Source organism: Desmodus rotundus, chromosome 6 (assembly GCF_022682495.2).
Source record: "Desmodus rotundus isolate HL8 chromosome 6, HLdesRot8A.1, whole genome shotgun sequence".
NCBI lineage: Eukaryota > Metazoa > Chordata > Mammalia > Chiroptera > Phyllostomidae > Desmodus > Desmodus rotundus.
The window spans coordinates 82460929-82487408 of record NC_071392.1 but is presented as its reverse complement, the minus strand read 5'-3'; the positions used below and the strand labels follow the sequence as shown (position 1 = coordinate 82487408).

General features: G+C 40.7%; 1 protein-coding gene across 2 annotated transcripts in view; it reads right to left on the bottom strand.

Moving 5' to 3' along the window:
* Positions 1 to 17614, bottom strand: part of TRIM24 (tripartite motif containing 24) — a 102444-nt gene extending 84830 nt beyond the window's left edge. Inside the window, exon 1 of one of the 2 annotated variants that reach the window (XM_053927019.1) lies at positions 16904 to 17614. In XM_053927019.1, the coding sequence (XP_053782994.1) occupies positions 16904 to 17267 (364 nt within the window). In that variant the 5' untranslated portion in view covers positions 17268 to 17614. The remainder of the gene's footprint in view (positions 1 to 16903) is intronic. The other variant, XM_053927018.2, reaches the window with a different exon arrangement.
* Between the last annotated feature and the right edge of the window lie 8866 nt (positions 17615 to 26480).

Genomic DNA, 26480 nt, shown 5'->3' with positions numbered 1-26480 from the left:
CTCTCTAAAAATAAATAAAATCTTTAAAAAATAAAATAATATATTTTGATTTCCTGGTGAATTTCTGTAAGGCAATCAATAATTCTATGAAGCCATTTCTTGGTTGTCTGAAATTTATTCTCTAACAGCTTCCTCAGGGAAGATTCATGTGAACTATATTCCTTAAGTTCCTGAATAACCACACTATACCTACACTGTCAGAGCATATAGCACGTACATACTACTTTGTCACCTCTCATCCCCATCATCAAATTCAGTCCTGCAGTTAAACATAAGAATTCCCTGCAGAACATGTTTCCTGTTGTTTTCCTGGCATAAGATCTTTTTTTTTTAAAATTTTTTATTGTTATTCAATTACAGTTGTCTGCATTTTCTCCCCACCCCTCCACCCCACCCCAGCTGAACCCACCTCCCTTCCCTGCTTCCACCCTCCCCCTTGATTTTGTCCATGTGTCCTTTATAGTAGTTCCTGTCTGGCATAAGATCTTTTAGCATATACAGACTCAACAGTGTGGTGTTGGCATAAAGACAAACAGATCAATGGAATTGGGCAGAGAACCGAGAAACAAACCCAGACATACATGGATAACTCGTATTTGACAAAGGCAATGCAGTAGAGCAAAGATAGCCTTTTCAAAAGCACTGGTGGAAAAATTAAATACCTATATGTAAAATGAACTTGAATCCATACCACAAAAAATTAACTAAGCTCTGGCCAGGTAGCTCAGTTGGTTAGTGTCATCCTGATACACCAAAGTTGTAGGTTTGATCCCCTGTTAGCGCACAAACAAGAATCAACCAGTGAATGCATAGATAGGTGGAACAACAAATCTATGTTTCTTTCTCTCTCTCTCTCTCAAATCAATATATTTTAAAAAAATTTTTAATTAACCCAAAATGGGTCATAGACCTAAATGTAAAACTTACAACTGTGAAACTTCAAGCAGAAAATACCTGTGTTGAGTAAAGATTTCCTAGATACAGCACAAAAGAAAAATTCATAGTAGATACATTGGATTTTGTTAAAATAAGGGGATTCCTTGGAGAAATGACCAAGGCTGATGCAGAACAAGTACAAATATGAAACTAGAAACTGTTTTGCCAGAAAATAAGAAGTGCCCAAAACAGCAATGGCATGTCAAAGAACAAGATGTTAACTTGAAAGGGTTCCTACTGCCCAAATGGAACAATTTGATTATCAAGATAAAGAAGTGAATTATAACATATTAAAAAAACTTCACAGACCATAATGACAAATAGAAAAGAAAAATGTCAGCCATATGGCAGACTAACAACTAATAAGCATAGAAAAATCACCATTTTGCAACATCACAGCAATAACCAACAAAGGCAAGAATCATCAGTGGATGCCAATTTAAGGATTTTGGGAACAGAATATTAACAAGGACTCCCAAAGTATCTCCTAGGAGGTTACTTATTAATTACAAAGGTGGTGGTGGGGAAATCCTTACGAGTGGAGAAATATGGTGATTCACCCCCTCAAACAAGTGATCAAAACCAACACTAACAATAACATGACAGAATGAGATCCTTTTTCTCTAATCCTCACCTGAGGACATTTTCTCATGCTTTGAGAGAAAGATTGTTTGCCTCCCATACACACCCCTAGCAGGGATCAAACTCACCACCTAGGTATGTGCCCTGACCAGGAATCAAACCCGCAACCTTCTGGTGTACAGAACCATGCTCCAACCAACCGAGCCACACAGGCCAGGGCGAGATCGTGTTTCTTAATGTAAAGCACTGAAAAGGACACATCACTTTTGCCAAAAATGACACACTGTCTGGATATAGTAAGGAGAGAGAAACCATACAATGAGTTTGAAAAATGGAAGTTTAACACAAGTAATTATTACTACATCAAGAAATTGGGTTAACAAGAACTGGCTAGTAAGTAGAAAACTCTAAAGAATATAAGTATATAGCAGACCTGAAACAATGTATGATTATAATACCTCTAAGGCTGAGACAGAATGCACAAGGAAGAATTTTCCCTCCACGTCTGTTATCAGACCTTGGTAGAAAAGGCACAGCCATAGCTCACACTTTGGTGTTTTGACAGCACTGCTGCCTTTGTTAATACTTTCGTTGGCTTTCATGATACTACTTTTTCCTGGTTTTCTCCTACCACTTCTCAGTCTCCTTTGTAGGTTCATCCTTATCTAGTAGTCAATGTATATCCGAATTCCTGAGGGTTTATCCTGGGTGAGCTCCTCACTTTACCCTTCACAGTGGAAGGGAATAGGGAAAAGACAACAAGGAAACCAAAATAGAAGGGTCACATAAGTGGGAGGAGAACTTTATAGCAAAAGATGGGTGGGAAAGCTGAGTTGAGAAGATTAGTAAAAGCAAAACACATGACAAACAAGTTTAAGTTTAGAAGATTAGGAGGACAGGAAGAAACATAAATCAAACATGCGCCAGTACAAAGAGACAGACACTAAGAGTTGCATGTATTATAGCCTCCCTTCCTGGTTATGCTTAGTGTTGAATGTAGACAATCAAGAGATCCCAGGAAGACTATTCATCCATAAGCAAAGTAAAATAAAAATGAACTTCTGGTAGTTATGACTCCTAATTACCATTTAAGACATTTTGTTATTGTACAATGATATGAGTACCTATGGACTATTTATATAGTTGACCCCTGAACAATGTGGGAGTTAGGGGCACCAGCCCCACACACAGTTGGAAATTCTCATATAATTGACTCCCCCAGAACTTAAGATGTCCCTCTATATCCATGGGAAATTGGTTACAGGACCCTTGCAGATACCCAGCTCCGTAGGTGCTCAAGTTACCTATATAAGATGGCATACAACAAAGCAAACAAGTTGGCCCTCTGCATCCACGGACTCCCAACGAGACTGAGGAAAAAAAAGAGGATCTGAAAAACATTTTGAGGCTACATGAACATACAAAAACATTTAAGCAAGTCAGCTGATAGTTATTTGTTTACGTGTTGTTTTAAACACAAATATTTGAACATGTACCCTATATATCATGTACATATACAATACTAGTGTATCTAAATCACATAAACGTAAGACATTCTTAAGGAATGAAACTGAGATAAAATACTTTTAAATGTCTTGTTTATATGATAGCTTCGACAACTACCAGCTAATGGCCCAGGATGTAATATACATTTAAAGCATAGTTCATCATTAACATAGACGATGCCAATCAATTACAAAAAGTCTTCTTGTTAATTTGAAACTTTTTGATCTAGTTCTTGTTAGATAATCATTGCTGTTAACCTCACAGTAAGAATGATAAAGAGCCTGCAAATACAAAGTATAGATTCTGCCACTCTGCTGTCATGCTTGTAAATTATGTAGTATTATCTTTATCATAGCTAAAAATGAGTCTTGAAAGATTCTAATTATTACTAAGACTGATGGAAAATCACAACTCCATCAACTCCATACACATGATAAAACACGGCAACAATGGTTACAGCTTTTTATAGAACATGGGATCTCCTTGCCAGCTAATCCATCACTGGTCGCATAGTTAGGCACCAGGAATGACAAGTATCTGTTCCTCCACCCAAAACTGAAGAAGTCATCAAATATGAGCAGCTCTGACCTGTCTGGGCTAAGCCCTGTATTTTCCTAAATTAGGGAAAAGCCAAGTCATCAGTTCCTAACCTTGATTATATACTTAAATGGAACTATCTCTACGCTATTAACTGGAATTGGGTACACTTTTTACATCTGTTGCACATGTGCCCTACAACTTAGGGACTTTCCAGACTACTGATACTGAGGGGCTTTTCTGAGTGGCCTCCATATGGGACTTCCCTAGGAACTGAGAGCAGAAGAGTTTTATGCCTGGGTGCTGGTAATAGCCTATCATGATCTTTAATTTTTTGATAGTCATTAGATAAAAACATGTTAAAATCCATAAACCTACTTATCCAAGCACATGGAAACTGTTACAATATTGGGGATGGGGGAGGCACACAACACAATGGGGTCTGCAGTCCTGCAGTACAGAAATCCCATTATCTCCAGGGCAACTATGCACAGTATCATAGGTTGTAGAGTACAAGGGACTGCCTAACTTAAGAGGGCAAATGCAGCTTAATGTGCATTCCACTTCCTAAAGCATGTATCCCTTGGTGCCGCATATGCCGAGAGGGAGCTTATTCCTAACTCACCCAAAGGTACCTGGACTACTCCCTCAGGATACTTTGTACACCATATGTGAAATGTAGCCATCTGACATGCTTATTCATGTGACCACGATAATCTACACATCAAGTACTTTAAAGTTTAATTTATGCTCTGGGCAGTGTGTCTCTGTTGGTTGAAGTGTCATCCCATAACCAATGGGTTGCCAGGTTCGATTACTGGTCAGGGCAGATACCTAGGTTGTAGGTTCAGTCCCTGGTCTGGGTGCATACGGGAGGCAACCAATCCATACTTCTTTCTCAGATGGATGTTCCTCTCTCTCCCTCCCTCCTTCTCTAAGAAGCAATGAAAAAATGTCCTCGGATAGGATTTTTTAAAAAAAGCTTAATTTATGCAAAAAAGTTCTAATGTTTTCGTTCAGATCAATGGAGCATATTTTACCTCAGAATGTGCCACACATCCTATTTTGAAGACCCTTGTATATTGTATACTTGAAAATGCAGGAGTAAAATTTGAGAAAAGGGTCAAGGTTACAAGGAAAAAATTAGAGACGAATGCATTTAGGTGATAGTTTAACTCGGTGAGATCTCTAACAAACATCTGAGTATCTAAAAAAGGTGCAATGCAATTTAACAGTGGTCTTCTAACATCTACCAGGACAGAGCAACAACTAACCAGAAAAGCTGGTCTGCCACTAAACTAACAACTGTATGTAACTGGGAAGAATATATGAAGCAACTGTTTTCAGGCATTAGCCAATAGGCAATGCAATTTCCCTTAATCCCCGAAAAATGGGAAACCCCAGAGGTGAGCCCCTAAAACGTCTTCTTGATTTCTCTGCGTCTGGACTATTTCCTGACTGCAGAACAGGGAGCTAGAGCCTAAGCAGAACACAGCTAATAAGCCAGAGAATTTGGAACTATGAAACAATATAAGCACTGGAGAGACCAAGCTGCACAGAGGAAAGGCACCGGTAGTATATGTAGGGTTTCCCCACATCCTTGGCTGAAGGCTACCAGGCATATTCAGGGAAAGACTTCAGAAAGCTTACCAGAGAGCAGCTGCTAAGGAATTGAGAGAAAAGCAAAGATAACAGAAGCCCAACAAGAACAAAGAGAAAAAGATGGTAGTCTTAAACTCGAACATACTAGTAATTACTTAAAATGTAAATGGTTTAAACAATTAAAAGCAAAAATTTACAGCTTGGATAAAAAAGCTAGACACAACTATATACTATCTACAACAGACACCTAAATATAAAGGTTAAAAATAAAAAGATGGAAAAATATATCATTCAAACACAAAGAAAACTGGTATAGCTATATGAATAATTATAGGACTATGCAGACTTCAGGAAAAAGTAGTATGAGAGATTCATGAAAAAGTAGTATGAGAGATAAAGGACATTTCAGTGTTAAAAAGAGAAGGTAATTCAGCAGTAAGACAAAACTTCAAAATATCTTCAGCAAAAACTAACGATTAAATAGGGATGAATCAATAATCATGACTGAAGATTTTAACATTCCTCTTCATAACTTATAGGGGGAAAAAACCCCAGTAAGAATGTAGATTTTTACAACACTATCAACCAACTTGACTTAGTTGACATTTACAGAATACTACACCCAACAAAGGTAGAATTTAAATTCTTTTCGAATGCACATGTAACATTCAGCAAGACAGATGATATGCTAGGACATAAAATGTCAATAAACTTCCAAAGATTTAAATCTTACACACTATTTTTTTACTACAACAAAACAAGCTACCTAGAAAATACACATATAAATTAACACACTTCTTCGAAAGATTTAAATCTTACACACTGTTTTTTTTACTACAAAACAAGCTATCTAGAAAATATACATATAACTTAACACAATTCTAAGTAACCCACGGGTCACAGAAAAAAAATCATCACAAAAAAATGTTAAAATATTTTTCATGGAATGTTAATAAAAACAACACAAAACTTGAGGTGGCTTAGAGAAAAAAAACTATATACCTTTAAAGCAGAGACAAATAGAACAAAGCCAGTAGTTAGTTGATAAGTCCTTAGGAGTAATAACCAAGAAAAAGAGTAAATATGAATTACAAATAATAGAAACAATATAGGGGACATCATTCAGCTCCTGAAAACCTGATAAGGGATGACTGTGAACAAATTTATGCCAGCAAATGCACCAATTAGATGAAACTAATAATTTTCTTCAAACAATTTACCAAAATAGAATCCAAGCAGAAACAGAAGATCTGAATAGTCTTTTATCTATTAAAGACATTGAATTCCTAATCAAAAACCTTCCCATAAAGAAAACTTCAAACCCAGACATGGAATTCCTTGGTGCATTCTGTCAAATGTTAAGGAAAAATTAACACTAATTTTACAAAACTCTTTCATAAAATAGAGATGAAGGGAACATCTCACATCACATTTTGAGGCTGGTATTACCTCGACATCAAAATCAGATAAAGATAAAAGAAAACTATCATCAGTATTCCTCATGAACATTAAAAAGTCTTAAAATATTTGCAAATCAAATTCAAACATATACAAAAAGGATAACACATCATGACCAAGTAGGGGTATATCCCAAGACTGTAATATTGGTTTAACATCTGGATATCGATGTAATTCATCACATTATCAGAAAAAGAAAAAATCAAATGATCATTTTAAAAGATACTGTACAGAAAATGCATTTGACTAAACTCATCATTCATGATAAAAACCCTCAGCACACTAGAAAGAGAAGGAACTTAATTTTGATAATGGGCATCTACAAAAAACTAAAAGCTAACATATTAATTATGAAAAACTGGGTGTTCTCCTCCTAAGATCAAGAATACACAAGGTCTCATTTAATGTAGAAATTAAACTTCTATTCAATATTGTACTGGAGTTTCTAGTTAGTGCAATAACGGAAGAAAAATCACAAAATTATAATGAATGGCAACTTCCAGTCAAGATGGGAGCATAGGTGAACACAGCTTGCCTTCTCGAACAACCACATCAAAATTACAACTAAAATATAGAACTACCATTACTCAGAACCATCAGAAATCAAGTTAAAAGGAAGTCTGGCAACTACAAAATTAAAGAAACTACATCCATCCAGACTGGTAGGAAGGATGGAGATGCGGAATGGGCTGGTTCCACATACATGTGTGGTGGATAAAAATTCAGGAGGCACAGGCTGGGAACCAAAAGGGTCGCCGGTTTGATTCCCAGTCAGGGCGCATGCCTGGGTTGTGGGCCAGGTCCCAAGTAGGGGCCACGTGATAGCCAACCACACACTGATGTTTCTCTTCCTCTCTTTCTCCCTGCCTTCCCCTCTCTCTACAAATAAATAAATAAAATCTTAAAAAAAAAAATTCAGGAGGGATATCTCCAAGCAAGGAGTCCCAGCCCTACACCAGGTCCCCAGTCTGGGTTCCAGTGCCAGAAAGATAAGTACCCATAACTTCTGGCTGTAAAAACCAGTGGGGATTGAGTCAGTAGAAGAAACTGTTGGAATCCCAAGAAGTTTCCCTTAAATAACCCATACACAGACTTACTCAGATTCACTTCCTCTGAGCTCCAGTGCCTGGGTAGCATCTTGAAAGGTACCAGTGGCACACAGGGAAGAAATGAAGTGTCTGGCATCAAGGCAGGAGCTGGGGGACAGTTTCTTCCCCAGACAAAGGCAGACACTGAGGCAGACAGAAGTCACTGTCCCTTTACTGAACCCTCTCACAGGGCCACAGAGCCAGCAGGTGGGTGCCAAATCTGAGACTTCATCAACCTGGCAAACACTGTTTGCCCCACCCTGCAGATCCTGTGACTGCATCCCACCCAACATACTAGCCCACCCAAACTGTTAACTGTGACTTTTCCAAATGAACAGCTGGTCTTGGCTCATACTTCACAACTTCCTAAATCCTATCATACAAGCAACAGCTGACCTCAGTGAGCCCCCAGTGCCCATACCTCTTGCTAAGGGGCCCCAGGCCCCGGCACTAGCAGCAGCCAGCCTAGATTCACAGCTTGACTTTGCCTGGGAATCTCCAAGCCCTGCACAAGCAGCAGTCATAGCAGATTGCTTTACAGCTCAGGCAGGATGGCGGTGGGCAGAACACAGATGGGGGCTGACCTTGGCCTGCACCATCCAGGAAACCCCAGAGCCTGTGCACCCAGTGCGCAGCTACAGACCACACTGGAGTGCCACCACTCTGCCCCTGCACAGCTGATCTTCCACAGAGAGTGGTTGTTGGTGGTCAGTGGTCACAGTCAGTCTTTGCAGTTGACTGGCCTGGGTAAATCCCTCCTATTGACCTGCCTACAGCAATCAAGGCTCAACTATAAGAGGAGGGAGTACTCAGCCCACATGAAAGGCACATCGCAAGTACTCAACTTGGGTGATAGGGGAGGCTGTGCCACTGGACCCTACAGGACACCTACTACATTAGGCCATGGTACCAAGACAAGGAGTCATAGCAGCTCTACCTAATACACAGAAACAAACACAGGGAGACTGCCAAAATGAGGAGACAAAGAAACATGCCTCAAATGAAAGAACAAACCAAAACTCCAGAAAAAGAACTAAACACAATGGAGAAAAGCAATCTATCAGATGCAGAGTTCAAAACACTGGTTATAAGGATGCTCAGGGAACTTAGTGAGGACCTCAGCAGCATAAAGAAGGTCCAATCAGAAATGAGGGATACACTAATTGAAATAAAGAATAATTTTCAGGGAAAACAACATTATAGTGAACAAAGCCAAGAATCAAATCAACAATTTGGAACATAAGAAAGCAAAAAACAACGCAAAACAAGAAGTAAAAATAATCCCAAAAAGTGAGGATGGTGGAAACAGCCGCTGGGACAATTTCAAGCATTACAACACTTACATCATAGGGGTGCCATAAGGAGAAGAGAAAAAACAAGAAATTGAAAATCTATCTGAAAAAATAGTGAAAGAAAACTTCCCTAATTTGGTGAAGGAAATAGACAAGCAATTCCAGGAAGCACAGAGTCCCAATCATGATGGATGCAAAGAGGCCCACTCCAAGACATATCACAATTAAAAGGCCAAAGGTTAAAGGTAAAGAGAGACTCATAAAAGCAAGAGAAAAGAAGTTAGTCACAAGATGGTTGCCAGATGGAAGGGGGGAAGGAAAGGGGAGAATTGGTAAAGAGGTGAGGGGATTAAGAAGTACATATAGCACCCTGGCTGGTGTGGCTCAGTGGCTTGAGCACTGGACTGCAAAGCAAAGGGTCACCAGTTTGATTCCCAGTCAGGGCCCATGCCTGGGTTGTAGGCCAGGTCCCCAGTAGGGGGTGCATGAGAGTCAGCCACATATTGATTGATGTTTCTCTCCCTCCCTTCCTCTCTAAAAAATATGATAAAAACACCCAGCAAAGTAGAGTGAACATTCCTCAACATAATAAAGGCCATATATGACAGCCAACATCATATTCAATGGGGGAAAAAACTAAAAGCTTTCGCAAGAAGGATGTCCGCTTTTACCACTTCTACTCACTGGAAGTCCTAGCCACAGCTATCAGACTAGGAAAAGAAATGAAAGGCATCCAAATTGGAAAGGAAGAAGCAAAACTGTCATTGTTTGCAGATGACACGATAGTGTGCATAGAAAATCCTACAGACTCCACCAAAAAACTATTCAACCTAATAAGTGAATTTGGAAAAACAGAATACAAAGTCAATACTCAGAAATCAAAGGCATTTTGTATACCAACAATGAAGTATCAGAAACAGAGATCAAGAAAAAAATTCCATTTGATATAGCAACAAGAAAAATAAAGTACCTAGGAATAAATGTAACCAAGGAGGTAAAAAACCTGTACTCAGAAAACTACACAACACTTAAGAAAGAAATTAGGAAGACACAAATAAATGGAAGTACATACCATGTTCATGGATTGGAAGAATTAACATTATCAAAATATCCATACTACCCAAAGCAATTTTTAGATTCAACACAATCCCTATTAAAATACCAATGACATATTTCACAGACATAGAGCAAACATTTCAAAAATTTATGTGGAACCATAAATGACCCCAAATAGCTGCAGCAATTTTGAGAAAGAAGAACAGAATAGGAGGGATTATAGTATCTGACATCAAACTGTATATCAAGGCCACGATAATCAAAACAGTCTGGTACTGGCTTCAAGACAGACACAAAGATCAATGGAACAGAATAGAGAGCCCAGAAATAAACCCAAGTCTCTATGGTCAATTCATATTTGACAAAGGGGGGAGAAGCATAAAGTGGAGTAAAAATAGCCTCTGCAACAAATGATATTGGGAGATCTGGACAGTTACGTGCAAAAAAAAAAGAAAGAAAGAAACTCAACCACCAACTTACACCATACACAAAAATAAACAAGATGGATAAAAGACTTAATTAAATATAAGTCACCACACCATAAAAGTCCTAGAGGAGAACATAGGCAGGAAAATCTCAGATATTCCACGCAGCAATATTTTCACCAATATGTCCCCTAGAACAAGGGACATAAAGGAAAGAATAAACAAATGGGACTTCATCAAAATAAAAGGCTTCTGCATGGCTAAACAAAACATCAGCAAAATGAAAAGGGAACTAACTGTATGGGAAAACATACTTGCCAATGATACCTCGGACAAGGGTTTGATCACCAAAATATATAAAGAACTCACACGATTCCACTCCAGGAGACAACCAACCAATTAAAAAATAGGCAAAGGACCTGAACAGACACTTCTCCAAGGACACACAGAGGGTCCACAGACATATGAAAGGATGCTCAGCATCACTAGCCATCAGAGAGATGCAAATGCAATACCACTTCACACAGGTCAGAATGGCCATCATAAACAAATCAACAAACAAGTGCTGGTGAGGTTGTGGGGAAAAGGGAACCCAAGGCCACTGTTGGGAATGCAGACTGGTGCAGCCACTGTGGAAAACACTATGAAATTTCCTCACAAAACTGAAAATGGAACTGCATTTTGACCTGGCAAATCCACTGCTGGGATTATACCCTAAGAATGCTGAAAACACCAATTCAAAAGAACCTATGCACCCCAATGTTCATAGCATCACAATTTACAATAGCCAAGTACTGGAAGCAACCTAAGTGCTCATCAGTAAGTGAGTGGATCAAAAAACTATGGTACATTTACACAATGGAATACTGCACAGCAGAAAGAAAGAAGGAGCTCCTTCGCAACAGCATGGGTGGATCTTGAGAGCATTATGCTAAGTTAAATAAGCCAGGCGGTGAAAGATAACTACCCCATGAGTTCACCTACAAGTGGAACCTAATCAACAAAACAAACAAGCAAGCAAAATACAACCAGAGACATTGAAATAGAGAACAAACTGACAGTAACCAGAGAAGGGGAAGTGATAATGGGGGAAAGTGGGGAAGGGTCATCAAGGAACATGTATAAGTATAAAAGACACATGGACAAAGCCAAAGGAGGGTAGGATCAAGGGTGGGAGGTGGGGATGGGTCGGGGGGAAAATGCAGACAACCGAATAACAATAAAAAAATAAAAATAATGAACAGTCACAAAACCTTATAATAATAAATAGATATGTATTATCAAAAACAAAAAATAAAATACAAATAGGTAGTTAAAGAATAGCCATAGGGATATAAAGTACAGTATAGGAAATGGAGTAGCCAAAGAACTTACACACATAACCCATGGACATGAACATTGGTGAAGGGATTGCCTGAGGGAGTGGGGATGCTGGGTGGAGGAGGGTAAAGGGGGAAAAAAAATCAGTACAACTGTAATAGCATAATCAATAAAATATAATTTTTTTAAATGTTCATGCATAGAAATAGTCAATATTGTTAAGATCATCCTCCCCAAATTGGAATCCAAAATCAATGCAATTCCAATCAAAATCACAGCAGGCTTTTGTGTGTAACTGAGGCACTTATTCTAAAATTTACAGAAGAAATGCAAATGACTTCCAAGAGCCAAAACAATTTTGAAAAAGAACAAAACTGTCCAATTTCAAATTTTGCTTAAAACGCTAGAGCAGCAATTTTCAACAAGTGTGCACTGGTGTGCCACCAAGAATGTTTAAAACATGCACCATCTGACTATCTAGTCAGGGGCACTGATCTCTTTTCCTTTAGATTTCAAATTTTAAAAAATGACAATAAGCAAACACAACAATAACTGTCCAATATGAATGAACTAAAATTATACCTATTTTTGTCAGATCAGCAAAAAAATATACATTTGAGTGTGCCACAGAATTTTAGTAATTAGTTTGTGTGTGCCATGATATGAAAAAGTTTGAAAATCAGTGCATTAATGTGCAGATAGTACTGAACAGACAGATCAATAGAAAAGAAGCAAGTACAGAAATAGAACCATACATATATGTTCAATGGACTTTTCACAAAATCCCAAAGCAATATTATGGCAAAGATTTTTTTCAATAAAATTACTCAAAATGGACTGCAGATACAAGTATAAAAGCTAACTATTAAAATACTGAAAAAAATGAGAGAAAATCTTACGGAACTTGAGATAGGCAGAGTATTGTTAGAACACAAAATCAGTTAACCTTTAAAAAATAAACTGATAAACCTATAATCAAAAATTAAAACTTCAGCTATTCAAAAGACACCATTTAAGAAAAATGAACAGGAACGCTAAAGGAATGGGAGAAATATACTTGCAATACTCATAACTACCAGGACCAAGACAGATGCAAAATACAAAGAATTTTTTTTACTTTTCAGTGAGACAAACTAATTTTTTTAAAATCTGCAAAAGACAAACTTTACCAAAAGAGATGTATGAATGGCCAAAAAACACAGGAAAAGATGTTCATCATTATTCACTAGGGAACTAAAAATTAAAACCATGACATACTCCTTTACACACACTAGAAGGCTAAAATTAGAGAATAGTGACACCCAAGTGGCGAGGACGTGAACCAAGAACTCTCATACATTGCTGGAGGGAATGCAAAATGGTACAACCAGAGTAAATATGCATTTATAATGCACACAAGAAATTTCAATTCTAAGAATTTACCCAAAGAAATAAAAACACCCACATAAAGACCTGTCTACAAATATTTATAAAATTATTTATACTAGTCCAAAACAAAATAGTAATTTCCATCTACGGGTGAATATTGTATATAGAGTTTGCATAAAAAAATATAGACAGTATGAGTCAACCTTAAAAACTTAATCCTTTGTCACTTATTTTGTACTCAAAATGATTTATACTTTTTGCCAAGAACAAAAAGAAATCAGAACTGAGCTACATGTCTTACAGACTGCCAACCAGTAAAGTAGTCTAAGAAAACTGATGAATCCTTATATTTCACACTCCCTGGACAAATAATGTGGCACCTTTCAAACATTTCTGAAAATTTATAAATTATAATATTTTTTCTTATAAGTTAGCGTTATTTTTTTTAAAGTTAAAGTATTATGCTGACTTTGATTTTCTTAATTGAATTTATTGGGGTGACACTGGTTAATAAAATTATATAGGTTTCAGGGGTACAATTCATAATACATTACCTGTATACCATATTGTGTTTACAACCCTCAGTCATGTCTACTTCCATCATCATTTATCCCCCCATATGATGATTTTTTAAAATGTGTTAGGAAGAAATTATGTTTTTAAAAAAAGATTTTATTTATTTTTAGAGGGAGGGGAATAGAGGAAAAAAGAGGGAAAGAAACATCGATCGGTGCCCGCCCCCCCATACCCTGCAACCCAGGCACATGCCCAGATGGAGATTTGAACCTACAACCCCAACGCCCCCACCCCGGTCTGCAGGATGACACCCTATCCACTGAGGCACACCACTCAGGGCAGAATTTATTTTGTATAAATTTCATTTAGGATAACAAAGGAAGCACTAAAAGTTGAACAGAAAGGGAAACTAGGTCTGAGAGTGATAAGAATTCCTATTCTAAACTTGACTTTTGGTCTTAATTTTCTAAAGAATTCCCTTATAATATACTGTATTTTGAGCTAAGGTAATGGTAGGCTTTCATTTTATACTCTAGAATTCTAAAACTATGCCAAATTGAGCTCTCTGAGGAGAGGAACTTTGATATCTAAAGTTTAACAAGTATACCAGGTGATTCTAGAACAGCTAAAACCCCTATCTAACCCTAAAAGTTAGGAGTGTAACTTGGAACATGTTATGTGGCCTCAACCAAACTCTTTTTGTTGAGCCTATAGAATGGGCCTGTGTGTGTGTGTTTATTTTTTTTCTTAATTACCTACCAATATCTAGAGAAATTTTACACAAAACCCAGACTCCGAATACTCGTTAGGGAAAAAACTAAAAAATAAAGCATCCTTCAACACTGGCCCTGCACCCTCACATGACAATCTGCTGGAGCTAAGCAGAATTTGCCAACCACCCTTCCCAGCATCCCCTATTATTTTAACCCCAGACTCAATAGTTTTCCATCTTAATTACTTGCTTAGCTCCTATACGTATTGTACCATAGTTTGATCCATGATGTCTGTACCCACGAGTTAATTAAGCAAATGAAAAACAGATTATCAAATGAACCCTATTTATTTAGTTCTAAAATATACTGTCTATAAACTTTTGCTTTAGGGAGTATTAAAATAAGTTTGTAAGGAGAGAGGAAGGGAGAAAACATTCAATAAGTTGTCCTGAGTCAATAAGACTCAGGATAACATTTTTAATTTATTGAAGACAGCCCGAGCTTTTTTTTTTTTTTAGAGATATGCACCTCTAAAATATGATTTGTTAAAGCCCTTTCTTAGTAGAAAACAAAAACATTTATCTTCCAATTTAAATGCTTTCCTTGAACTCTTGCTTATAATTCAAACACAAAGATTAACAAAAATACTTGGGAGACTGGAATTACAAAGAACATTTTGAAAAACCTGAAATTACAAACTTGCCTCGGAATTGAGAATCAGAGCTTTTATTTCCCATTTTCTCATTCATTCCAGTCTGAATGTCATGGCCATACACACATCTTAATTCTAAAATTATGCAAAAGTCAGGTCCTAATTGGCTCCTGGCCTGTTTAACCATTTAAAGTATAAATAAAAGAAACCTTAAAGTATGTCTTAAAAATTAACAAGTAAGATTTAAGTTTCCCCTGTACCAACTTTTTAACAGGTGGGCCACATCTGAGCAAAACTAGTGTGAACCATCTGAGATGTAACCCTACTTCCAAGCTAACAAAGTAGCTTACCATGGATTCTGGTAGAAGACACGAGACTCAGGACTCACAGACAAAGGGCAGTTTATTACTTACAACAGTAACATAAGCCAAAGCACCAACATTTTTGCACTGGCTTCCAGAGTCCCAGTTCCCATTAAGCAAGGAAAAGAAGGTCAGTTGACACCAGCACAGGCAATGGGCTGTGTAACATGCAAAGAAACCTACACTTAGGGAACCCTAATCTTTTCGGATAAGCAGTAAGCATGCCTGCTTTTTACTCCAGAAGGAAACATTTATCTTTATTATACTGGACCATACAAACGCCTGCTCTTTGCTCTGATGGAAGACACTATCTGCTAAGGCTGTTCCTTATACATATATCCTTTAAAAATAGAAACAAAGGGCAGTCAGTCTGCGGGCAGGACCTGCAAAACTGAGAGACCCATGGAAAATTCTCCCTCAACCAGATACTGTTTCTAACATAATTAAGTGATGAGTCTAACACTACAATTTATTTAAAACATTAATTTCACAGACCCCTTGACCTGGATCAATTACTTAATTAGCATTTCATCTCAAATTATATCAACTAGTTCCTCTATAAAAGAAGTAAACATTAAAAATGAATCCCACTTTTGCAGTTACTCTGTATTCTAAAAGGAGGTGCTAAAATACTTGCAATATTAAAATTTAAAAACTTGAAGTAGTCTACTAGAAACCAGTAATTACTGTGGTTGCTTTAACTAACTTTAAATGTTTTAAACCTGTTAACGTTAGCAATGGAAACTGTCAAAAGTCTCAGAGTTAAAAAAAAAAAAGGCACAAAGAGAATAATAGTAACTTCAACATTTCCAGCTGTTGTCTACAACATACAACAAAATCCTGCACCCCCCAAATCACTTTGTTCGATTTCTCTTTACCGTCTCAAAATAAAATCTTCGAAAGATAAAGACAACAGAACACCGTCTCTTAATTCCTTTGTCCACAGCGGAGAAGAGAGCTGGGTTCTCATTAGGATAAAGAACCCGAATCATGAAAGACAGAAAACAGACAGCACCTGATCTGTAATCAATCACCAAAGTCCCCATCACTTCATCTTCCTCCCTCCCGCCCCTCCTCCAGCGTGCGCGCACACACAAAGTGGGTGCAGATGGGATGATTGGGATCAGATGCACCTGGACAAAGCTCCGGGCCGGCGGAGGGTAGCCGTTAACTCGGCGCAGCTGGTAAAGAACCCGAGATGCACACCACAGCAGACTCCGCCAGCGATTTTTCAAAAGTGCGGGTCGCACGGGCAACCCAGCCCCGGAGGAGACTGCTGCCGGGGGGGAGCAGCGGCAGCAGGGCGGCCAAGTCCACAGCGCCCGTGGAAGTTCCTCCCGGGCCTCCGTGTCACCGCCGCCAACACAGACCCTCTTCTTCGCCCCTCCCCCGCCGTGCACCCCTGGCGGCGACATGACAGCGGGTCGCGCAGCACACGGGCGCCCGACTCCCCGACGCCCTCCCCCGGCTCCCCAACGCCCGCCTCTCACCTTGGGTGGCGAACGGCGAGGAGCCGCTGACCGGCGAGCCGGGGCCCGGGAGCGGCGGCGGGGTCTCGGCCGAGCCCAGCACGGGCGCGGGCAGCATGAGGTAGCGCTGCGGCGCGGGCAGGCAGCGCTGGCAGAAGGAGTGCAGGCAGGGCAGCAGCTTGGGCGCCCGGCTCTGAATGTTCTGGTGGCACACCGCGCAAGTGTCCAACAGGTTGAGCCGGGCCGCCTCGCCTCCGCGCTCCGAGTCAGGGCCCTGCCGACTCTCGGCCTCGTTCTCCCCGCTCGGCGCCGCCGAGGGTCCCCCGGGGGCTGCCGCCGAAACCGCCGCGGCCGCCGTCGCCGCCTTCTCCACAGCCACCTCCATTGTCCTGCCCCCGCCGCCGCCGCCGCCGAAGGGGGAGCGCTGTCTCCGCCCGCCGCCGCCGCCGCCGCCGCCGCCCCCGACGACCTCCTCCTCCTCCTCCTCCTCCTCACAGGCGGCTGGGGTGACCCGCGGGAGAGGGAGGGAGGGCGGGCGGAGGAAGCCTCCTCAGGCACCGGGGATCCGCCTCCCGGGTAGCGCGGCCGGAAAAAGGGGATCTGTCAGCGGGGACCGTTCCGCGCACCAGGGAGGCTGCGCTCCGACCGTTTCGCCAATCGCCGCGACGCTCGTCGAATCCGCCCAACCCACCCGAGCCTCCCCGCTTTTTCTCTGGGGCCCCGGCCCATCTCGATCCCCCGCCCCCGCTCCCGCCCCCGCTCTCTATCCCGGCAACTGAGACAACGGCTGGGAGCGCAGCGACCAATAGCTGCCGCGCCTGGCCAGGGGGCGGGGCCTGCTGAAGCCCGCGAGGTCCCCGAAGGCCGCGGCGGGAGGCTGGGAGGTGGGAGGGCGCTTGCCTAGCCCCACCCCTCAGAACTACTGGAACCGCGACCTCTGATTGGGCCATTGTGTGCGGGTAGCTCCTCTGAAAAGATTAAGGGTTCACGTGTTAACCACCGACTACCTAATTCGATCTGCCTGTGTTGGCTCCTCCTATAGGGCGGAGATTACGCTTCTATACGTTAATTAAGTAACTGCTTCCAAAACTCTGGTTTTATTACCGGAGACGGAGTCCTGTAGGAGTGAGTATGTCATCAAGGGATGGTAAAGTGGAGATAGCGAAGAGCGAACAAGGAAAGGATATAAAAAATGGAAAATGTGGGGAAAAAGATGTGGAAACAGCATGGATATTGCCACCTGAACGTACTCATCTCTATGACTAACGATGGAGCATGAAGAATAAAGGGAAGTTTCTCTTGTAAGTCGGAAAATGTTTAAGAATTTCGCCAATGAAAAAGAAATTAACTTTTCAAGTCAATGATTTACTTTTTGAGTAAAAATGATTCATTTTCCAAGAATTAATATATAGACTGTTTGCAACTGTTGTTATTGCATAAATATGGCATCATTATAAGAAATAAAAAAATCTGAATACTTACGTCTAAATAATTCATAAGTTCAATATTTTTTATTTTCCACCCCCTCCCCCTATACACACACTTATATCAGAAGTTACACACATTTTCACTCAAAAAATGGACAAACTTTTAAGGAGCTTGAAGAATAGAGCCGGGGTGGAGAAAACAAAGCTTTGATATACACACGAGATGGTATTTTGTACGGAGAAGGTATTTTGAAGTAAAAATGAAGTGGTGCTGAACCTTTGAGGAGAGTGGGGGGGATCACAAAAGGCTTTGTTGAACTTGAAATGATTTTGGAAGAAGGGATGGCTATAGCGAAGGGCAAACTCTAGGCACGTAGCACTCCCCCAAGACATTACTTCTTCAAATGATTCCTCTCCTACCAGCCTCTTTTCCAAACAGGTCATTAAATCCAGTCTCCATAAGCCTCCAGAGCAAGTTCTTAATGACATCCAAGGGCTATTTATTTTATATATAGTAATTTCTTAAATGTTAGTTTGCATAAGACTCACTTGGCAAACTTGCTTAAAAATTCTTCAGGCCCACCCTCCTATTTTCACCAGGGATCACATCAGCCTCGCGGTTGCCTTCAAAGGGCCAAAATAATTTTAGGACTATATAAATGTAACTACTCCTTAACTGTTAAGGAGTTGAAATTACATTCGGCCCTTTGAAGGCAACCTCGAGGCTGATGTGATCCCTGGTGAAAATGAGTTTGACACCCCTGCTATAGAGAAGCAGAGGCCTGTCCCAAATTTCTTAACTGTCCCCCCTAGGATCTCATCCCTATATACCTCTCAAGCTGAAACTCCTATTCCCGTACTTTAATTGTAATGCCTCCTGCTGTGCACATACGTTTCCCTTTGTTTTGGAATGCCCTTACTTCAAAATTTAGACTTCACCTGTTGTCCCTTGAAACCATCCCAGACTAAGTTCATCACTTCTTTTCCAGTACTCATTCTGTACCCTGTCTTTGTGTAGCTTCACCTTGAAAATCTTCATATACTATAAAATAAAAACCTGTATTACAAGTTAATGATTTTAATATAATAATTTCTAAAGACGGGTGCCCCTTATTCCCTCTAATGATGATGGAAAAGGGAAGAATAGGTAAATCGGGGAAGCTTGTACTGAGGGAATTCCATGCAATTTGACATAACCCACTAGTTTAGTTTCTCAATCATCATGGATAATGAGTTTTAGAGAAAATTCTTCTATATTCTTAAACTTCCTAGTCTTGTGTAATTAAAACAATCATACATTCAAATAGAGATGGCTTTTCAGTTTTTAAGTGCAGAAAATGAATGAATTGTTCTACGTTTTCTACTCACGTGATTTTTAAAAAAATCTAGCTATCATTGTCCTACCAAGAGTGTTGCAAAAATATTTTAGAGATCTGCACTACCAATAGATTATTCTTCCTTAATTACAGCTCTCAGTCTATCCCTCTTTCTTGTTCTGTAATTTCTATGGCTTCCTATTACATCCAAGGCTTTCCACGATTTCATTTCTATCTGATCTTCCTGCCTGATCATCACTGCTTTTCCATACCCATTCTAAGTTTCAGCCTAATTGGATGGCTTGCCATTTTCTAAACTGTACCCCCATTGCCTCTACCATCACCTCTGAGGGTGGAGATAAGAGTTGTCTGTGCTGGAATAGAAGGGACTCTACAAGGAGAGCAACAGCATTAGATGCTAGTGAGAATTTCTCTTGCCCACCTCTTAAACGGTAGTGATGGGTAGAAATTCTAGAGGTTTTAGGGAAGTTTAACCAAATCGTCTTTGAGCAGACCTCTCAAAGGATGATACTTATCTAGTCAAGGATGATACTTATCTGGTCAAGAATGGTTTGAGATAACCTCTTTACCCTGAGACAAGTAAAAAACTAGGAAAATTCCCTGGCAGGTCAAATGAGGAAACACAATTGGTTGAACAAATAGCCAGAAGCCAGCCAGTAAATCACAAGACACTATCCTCCCCAAATGAAGATGCCTAAGAGCAGATTGTTTAAATCACAATAGTCAAGGAGATAGGTAACAAAAACCAGTTAGATCCAGACTAATCCAAGATGGAGGAAAAACTGACCAAAGAACAACCCCAAAGCTCATTATATCATCATATAATTAAAATTAACACCACAAGTAGAATGGGATCCACATTCTACTTCCTTAAATTAGAGCTCTCAGTTGGCAGAGGGGGTCCAACACCACCATGGCACTTCCAGAATGGACCATATTAGGAATAAGACACCCCCCCCATCAGACAGTGGAGTCACAATTTGGCACCACAAAGTTTGGATATAGCCCCCAGAACCCCCTTGGAAACACATCAAATCCCAAGAACCAATTGACCACATGCTGTGCTACTCAAGTTGGTCAACATCTACTCAGACATGTACTTTTTGCTTCTTTCACAGGGGTACCTGTAACCTGGCCTCTTTTTCTTTCTTTACCTGAATAAAACTTGTTTCATTCTCACTCTGACTCATCCTTACAATTTTTCCTGGGACCATCAAGCACCTGGAGGTCACCTGACACACAAAAGGTCCTGGACCATGCCAGGGCAGGGCCACAACCCAATCACCAACAGTTTTAGAGGAACAAGGAAAATCACTGTATCTTCGGTAGTGGCTGAGAGGCCTGGTTGACTTGAAGCCTCATTGTTAGGATAACAAGGATGCATGTTCAGGAACCAAAGACTGTCTCAGATTATTTCAAGTGTTTCCACAGAGATGCCAGCAGTTGAGAACCAGTGACAACAAGGCACATTCCGTGTGGGCCAGCATGAACTGAGGATGCTCCAGGGCCCAGCGGCTCTCCCACTGTAGAGAGCAGGACTAAAGCCATGGTTAGTGCATGCGCAGTAGAGCAATGACTGGATGATGCAATCCCTCAAGCATGTGCAGTACAGCGTGGTAAACAACATGTGCTTATCTGAAGGGTAACACCACCCGCTCAGAGCATGCGCAGTAGACCAATGTAAACAACATGTGCCTACTGGGACTGAGTAAAATAGCGTCTGCTTTTTGAGACTGAGAAGAACATATTTATAAGAGACTGTGCAAAACAATACAACCTTGCAACCAAGAGGAGCATAAAAGCAGGAGCTTTGGCCTGGACTGCTGGGACAGCTGAGAGGGAGAGAGTAATGCCACCCTGCTCCGTTCAACTCTGCTCTGGCTGACCCCGAAGCATCACAGACTCTGTCTTGCAAGATGCTAACCAGCTGCCTCACGGACCTGGAGTCTGATCCGGACTCTTGGGATTTGGGTTCGTTATCCCCCAATTCCCTTGTGGGATATTATTGCTGACTGTTTCTGAGTGATTATTATTGTTATCAGGTTATTATAGATTTGGGTTGAATCTGCATTAAGAAAAGCTGAGTGAATAGCATAGTCACCTGTGTTGACTCACTGTCATTCCTTGGTGCCTGCACTACCTGTAGCGTGAGTAGCAATACAGGTGGGCCAATGCTTTCAGTTCCTAGGGCCCAGGTCAAAAGACCTGAACAGGGGTTGAGGGAGGACTTGTAGAAAAGATTATATCACAGCACATTTGCTCTTGACACCCACTTATGCCACGGTGGGATCTGGTGGGATCTTTGGGGAGAGGGGAGGAACCTGAGGCGGTGCAGGAGAGCCCAGACCCCAGCTTGAGGGAGGGGTCACAGGAAACAAAGACACAGTGCAGAGCATGATAGATTTCCCTACCCCTGAGAAGAACAAACAAACTAGCATGGCTCATGACACAGCAGGAAAAAGGTTGCACAGAGTTTGCACAGGCTGGGGAGGTCACAGCGACGTGTGTACCATGGAGGTTAACATGGCGGCCCAGGAGGGGCTGACCTGCCAGTGTAGCCCATGGGATTGGCTAGAAAGTGGGACGCTTCCTGAGCACACGGCATTGGGGAGCCGGAGATTTAAACTGAAAGCATAGTCTCACCTCTTCTTCTTCTTCCCTTTGCTTGCCCACTTAGGGCGCTAGCTCACACCAAAGCCGAGTCCAATGCGCTGGGCTGCGCCACAGGGATGAGTTCCTTGGAGGTGGCCTGCGGATGCTGTGGCTCTGCACATCACGGAAGGTCCCAGACTGTGCCCTTGTCCTCCGAGATCAGTGCACAGACGTGGGGACCAGAGTGCTCGCCAGCTGCAAGGGTGTGAGCAGCCTCTGGCCCCAGGCCCCGTGGGTGGAGCCCCTGAATGACTGGTTGCAGTGGTTGGCAGCAGCCCCGGACCGGGGAAGCTGCGGCAAGGCAATAGCATCGTTGGCCCCACAAGTGCTACTCCAGGGAGGGAGCCTGAGCTCAGAGGGCTGTCCACATAGCAGCCTTGGGCTCCAGAAGGACAAATGTGGATGGAGTGGGGTTTCTGGACATTGTCTCTGGTTCTGGGAGTGGCTGGGTTCTTTGTTTAGTGGGAGAAATTGGCCCAAAGTTGGGGAGTTCTCCACCCCTTAAATCGGGCAACATTTTGATAAAGACCTTTTTCCTTGCCCACCAATCTGTGTTTGGCTGCAGGTGCCTGAATACTGCTCTGCTCAGTGACAATGGCACTATTAAACCTTGGACCTGCACATCATTCCTATGTAGAAGGGAGAATAAATATTGTATTGGCTGATGAAGACCTGAAATGATGACTAAAACCAAAATGGTAGCAAAACCTAAAGTAACTTTTTCAATCCTCACCTAAGGATCTGCTTATTGATTGTAGAGAAAGGAGAAGAGAGGGAGGGAGAGACAGGGAGAGAAACATCAGTGTGAGAGAGAAACATTGGTTGGTTGCACTGACCCAGAACTGAACCCGCAACCTAAGGGTGTGCCCTTTGGGTTTGCAGGGCGACGCCCAACCAACTGAGCCACACTGGCCAGGACTAAACCTAAAGTAATTGAGAATATGACTAGATCAAGTTTTCTGCCATCAGGAAGATAAAAAGTTCAATTATTTTTTATTTTATTTATTTATTTATATTTTTAAGGTTCTTTTTACTTTTATGATACCTTTTATTGACAAATGTTTTACCTTTAAAATTCTTTTCAATTACATTTTACATTTAATATTATTTTATATTAGTTTCAGGTACACAGCATAGCAGTGAAACAATAATATACTTTACAAAGTGTTCCCCCTGATATTTTCAGTGCCCAACTGGCTCCATACAGTTATTCTAAAAAAAAAAAAAGTGTTTATAGCCTACTTGGGGGTGCATAAAGGGTTAACTCAGTGAGCTTGGATTACTCAAACCCTGCACAGTCCAAAGAAAGAGCTGGCTCTTAACTAACTCCTGAGAGATGACCTCTGAGCCTTTATCCTACCCGATAAGAGTGTTTTTGTATGTGTGGGTCTTTGGGCCACACTCCATCAGTTTGACCAGATAGTTTATGCTAACAACAGCATGACCTATGACTAATACAAATTTTTTCTATACTAGAGACCCTGGGCCATGCTGTGTCAGCTTTAACTTTGCAGGGGGGGAGGGGGAGGAGCTAGGGTCGATCACATGGGTGCTGCATGCCTATATGACTGAACATCATTTAAAATCCTGGATACCAGGGCTGGGGTGAATTTCCTTGGTTGGGAACACTTTGCACACATTGTTACACATTGTGGCTGGGCGAGTTGTGTTGTCTGTGGGACTCCAGTGGGAGAGGAACTTTGCTCCTGGTTTCTCTATGCACATTTTCCCTCTGTTGATTCTACTCCCGTATCCTTTTGCTACAGTAAACTGTAACTGGAAGTGGAGAAAATTTCTGAAAATCTCTTGTGAGTCCTTCTAGCAAATGACTGAAAGGGATGTTGGTCTTAGGAACACCCAATACAGAAGGCATGTCACTTCCCCTACTAGATATTAATTCCTTTAGGGGAATAACCATCTCATCTACTTTGTATTACCTTAATACCCCCCAAATTTTATGGAAGTCATAAATCTAGAGCTTGCTTTCTGCTCCTTTTGTCTTCTCACCCTCTGCTCCATTCCAAGTATTTGCTTCAATTATAGCTTCTCCCCACCCCCCAAAATGTGGTTCTTCTGAGTCGTCTTTAAAATAGGAAGGTCCAGGATAGATACTTGCAGGTCACTTTTCTTTTCCCTCACCACCTTCCCTCCCCAGTCATTTTTTCTTTTAGGTAAATAGTGTTTTCAGAACATTACATGAAGAAGCAAATAAGTCACATAAGGACTGAGAAGTAAGGGGAGAAAAGGCATATTTTCCCCTTGTTTGAAGGACAGGAATAATGAAGTGGGCTATAAACTAAATATTGACCCATGTGGCTCAGTTCAACTTCACCACCTTTATGGACAGTTAGAGTGAGTTAACTTAAGGACTGGGAGCAATGCTGTGCAGACAGTTCTGGGAATATCTAGGGGCAGAGAAAAGCCCCACATTTCAATATTCTGCTTGCTCTGTGGAGGTACTTTTTTGGGTTTTCTTATGACATTAAGGATTTCAGAAGGGAAAAAGAAGTAAAACCATGAAAAACCCAATAGATCAAAGGTAAGTCAACAAGAGGACCTAGAAAAAGAAAAGAGGGCGAGGACAGGACAAGGAAGATAACAAAGGAAGAGAACAAAAGAAGGAAAACAGAATAAAAGGAAAAAGCAACAGTAACTTACATAGACATATAACATGTAACTTAACAAGAGGAGGAAAAAAAGTGTGGTTACTAAGAGCTAAAAGAAGAATGAGGAGATCCATAACTCTCTGAGAAAAGGGCAAGTGAGAGCTGAATGAGCAAACCGAAGTAGAAATTTGAAAGGACTCTGAAAATGATAACATAGTTTATTCCTGAGACATAACCTCTAAAATATTCATTCTAGCACAACCCAACATATAGCACAGAAATAGCAAGAAGCAATTTCTACTTTTCAAGAAATATTTCACTTGATAGTAGAATTCATTGTACACATTTGTACTTGTGAAAAGTGTCACTCTTTGGGGTTGTTATTATTATATTTTTACATTGAAGCTTATATGAAACAAATCTTCATTTCTTATATAGCTTTTGGTTGCTCTTATGGTGGTGATGTATGTCAACCACTATTTTTAGTTATACCTGCTTTTCTGTACTATAATTTGTTCTTAATATAGCCCAAGGATGCCTGTCTTTGCCTACTTAAATCCCTCCTACACAGAGTTCATTGCTACTGGGGAGCATCTTTTCAGATTCTATCTATGTAAACATTCTCTCTCTCTCTCTCTTTATTTTATATATATATATATATATATAATTTGAAATAATTGGAATCACAATATACATGACTTTAGTAATTTGTTTTTCAACTCAATGCTATGGACTGAATTGTGTCCCCCTTCAAAATAACACTTGACTGTATTTGCAGATAGGGTCTTTAGAAGTTAAGGTTAAATAAGATCACAAGGGTAGAGCCCTAATTGGATAGGATTGGTGTCCTTATAAAAATATGGAGACCTGAGCACATTCTCAATTGTTCTCTCTCAATCCCACTCATCCCCCTCCTTAAATATATGCACCAAGGAAAGGCCATGTGAACACCCACCAAGGTGGCCATCTCCAAGACTGGAACAGAGAGCTCTCACCAGAAACTGAATTGGCTGGACCCTTGATCTTAGACTTCCCAGCCTCTTGAATATTGCGAAATAAACTTCTGTTGTTCAAGCCATATAGTCTGTAAAATTTTATTACAGCAATTCAAGTGCACTATGAAACCCAACAATACATTTAGACAGGTATAGATTTATAAAATCACTTTTAATAATTGCCTATGATGCCCTGGCTGGTGTGGCTCGGTGGATTGAGCACCAGCCTGTGAAACAAAGGGTTGTCAGTTCAATTCCCAGTCAGGGCACGTGCCTGGGTTTCAGGCCAGGTCCCCAGAAGGGGGCATGTGAGAGGCAACCACACATTGATGGTTCTCTTCCTCTCTTTCTCCTTCCCTTCCCTTTTCTCTAAAAATAAAAAATAATTAAAAAAAAATAACTGCCTATGATTCCATTATAACAACATTTATTTTTAGAAACTACATTGACAAACATTTAAACTTGTAGTTGTTAAGCTGTGGGCTAACCTAATATGACCATTTCCATAGTTCAAACAGTATCAAAATTATCTTTCTTTTCTAGAAATGAACATGGTCTGCAGCTCTGCTTCTCAAGCATTC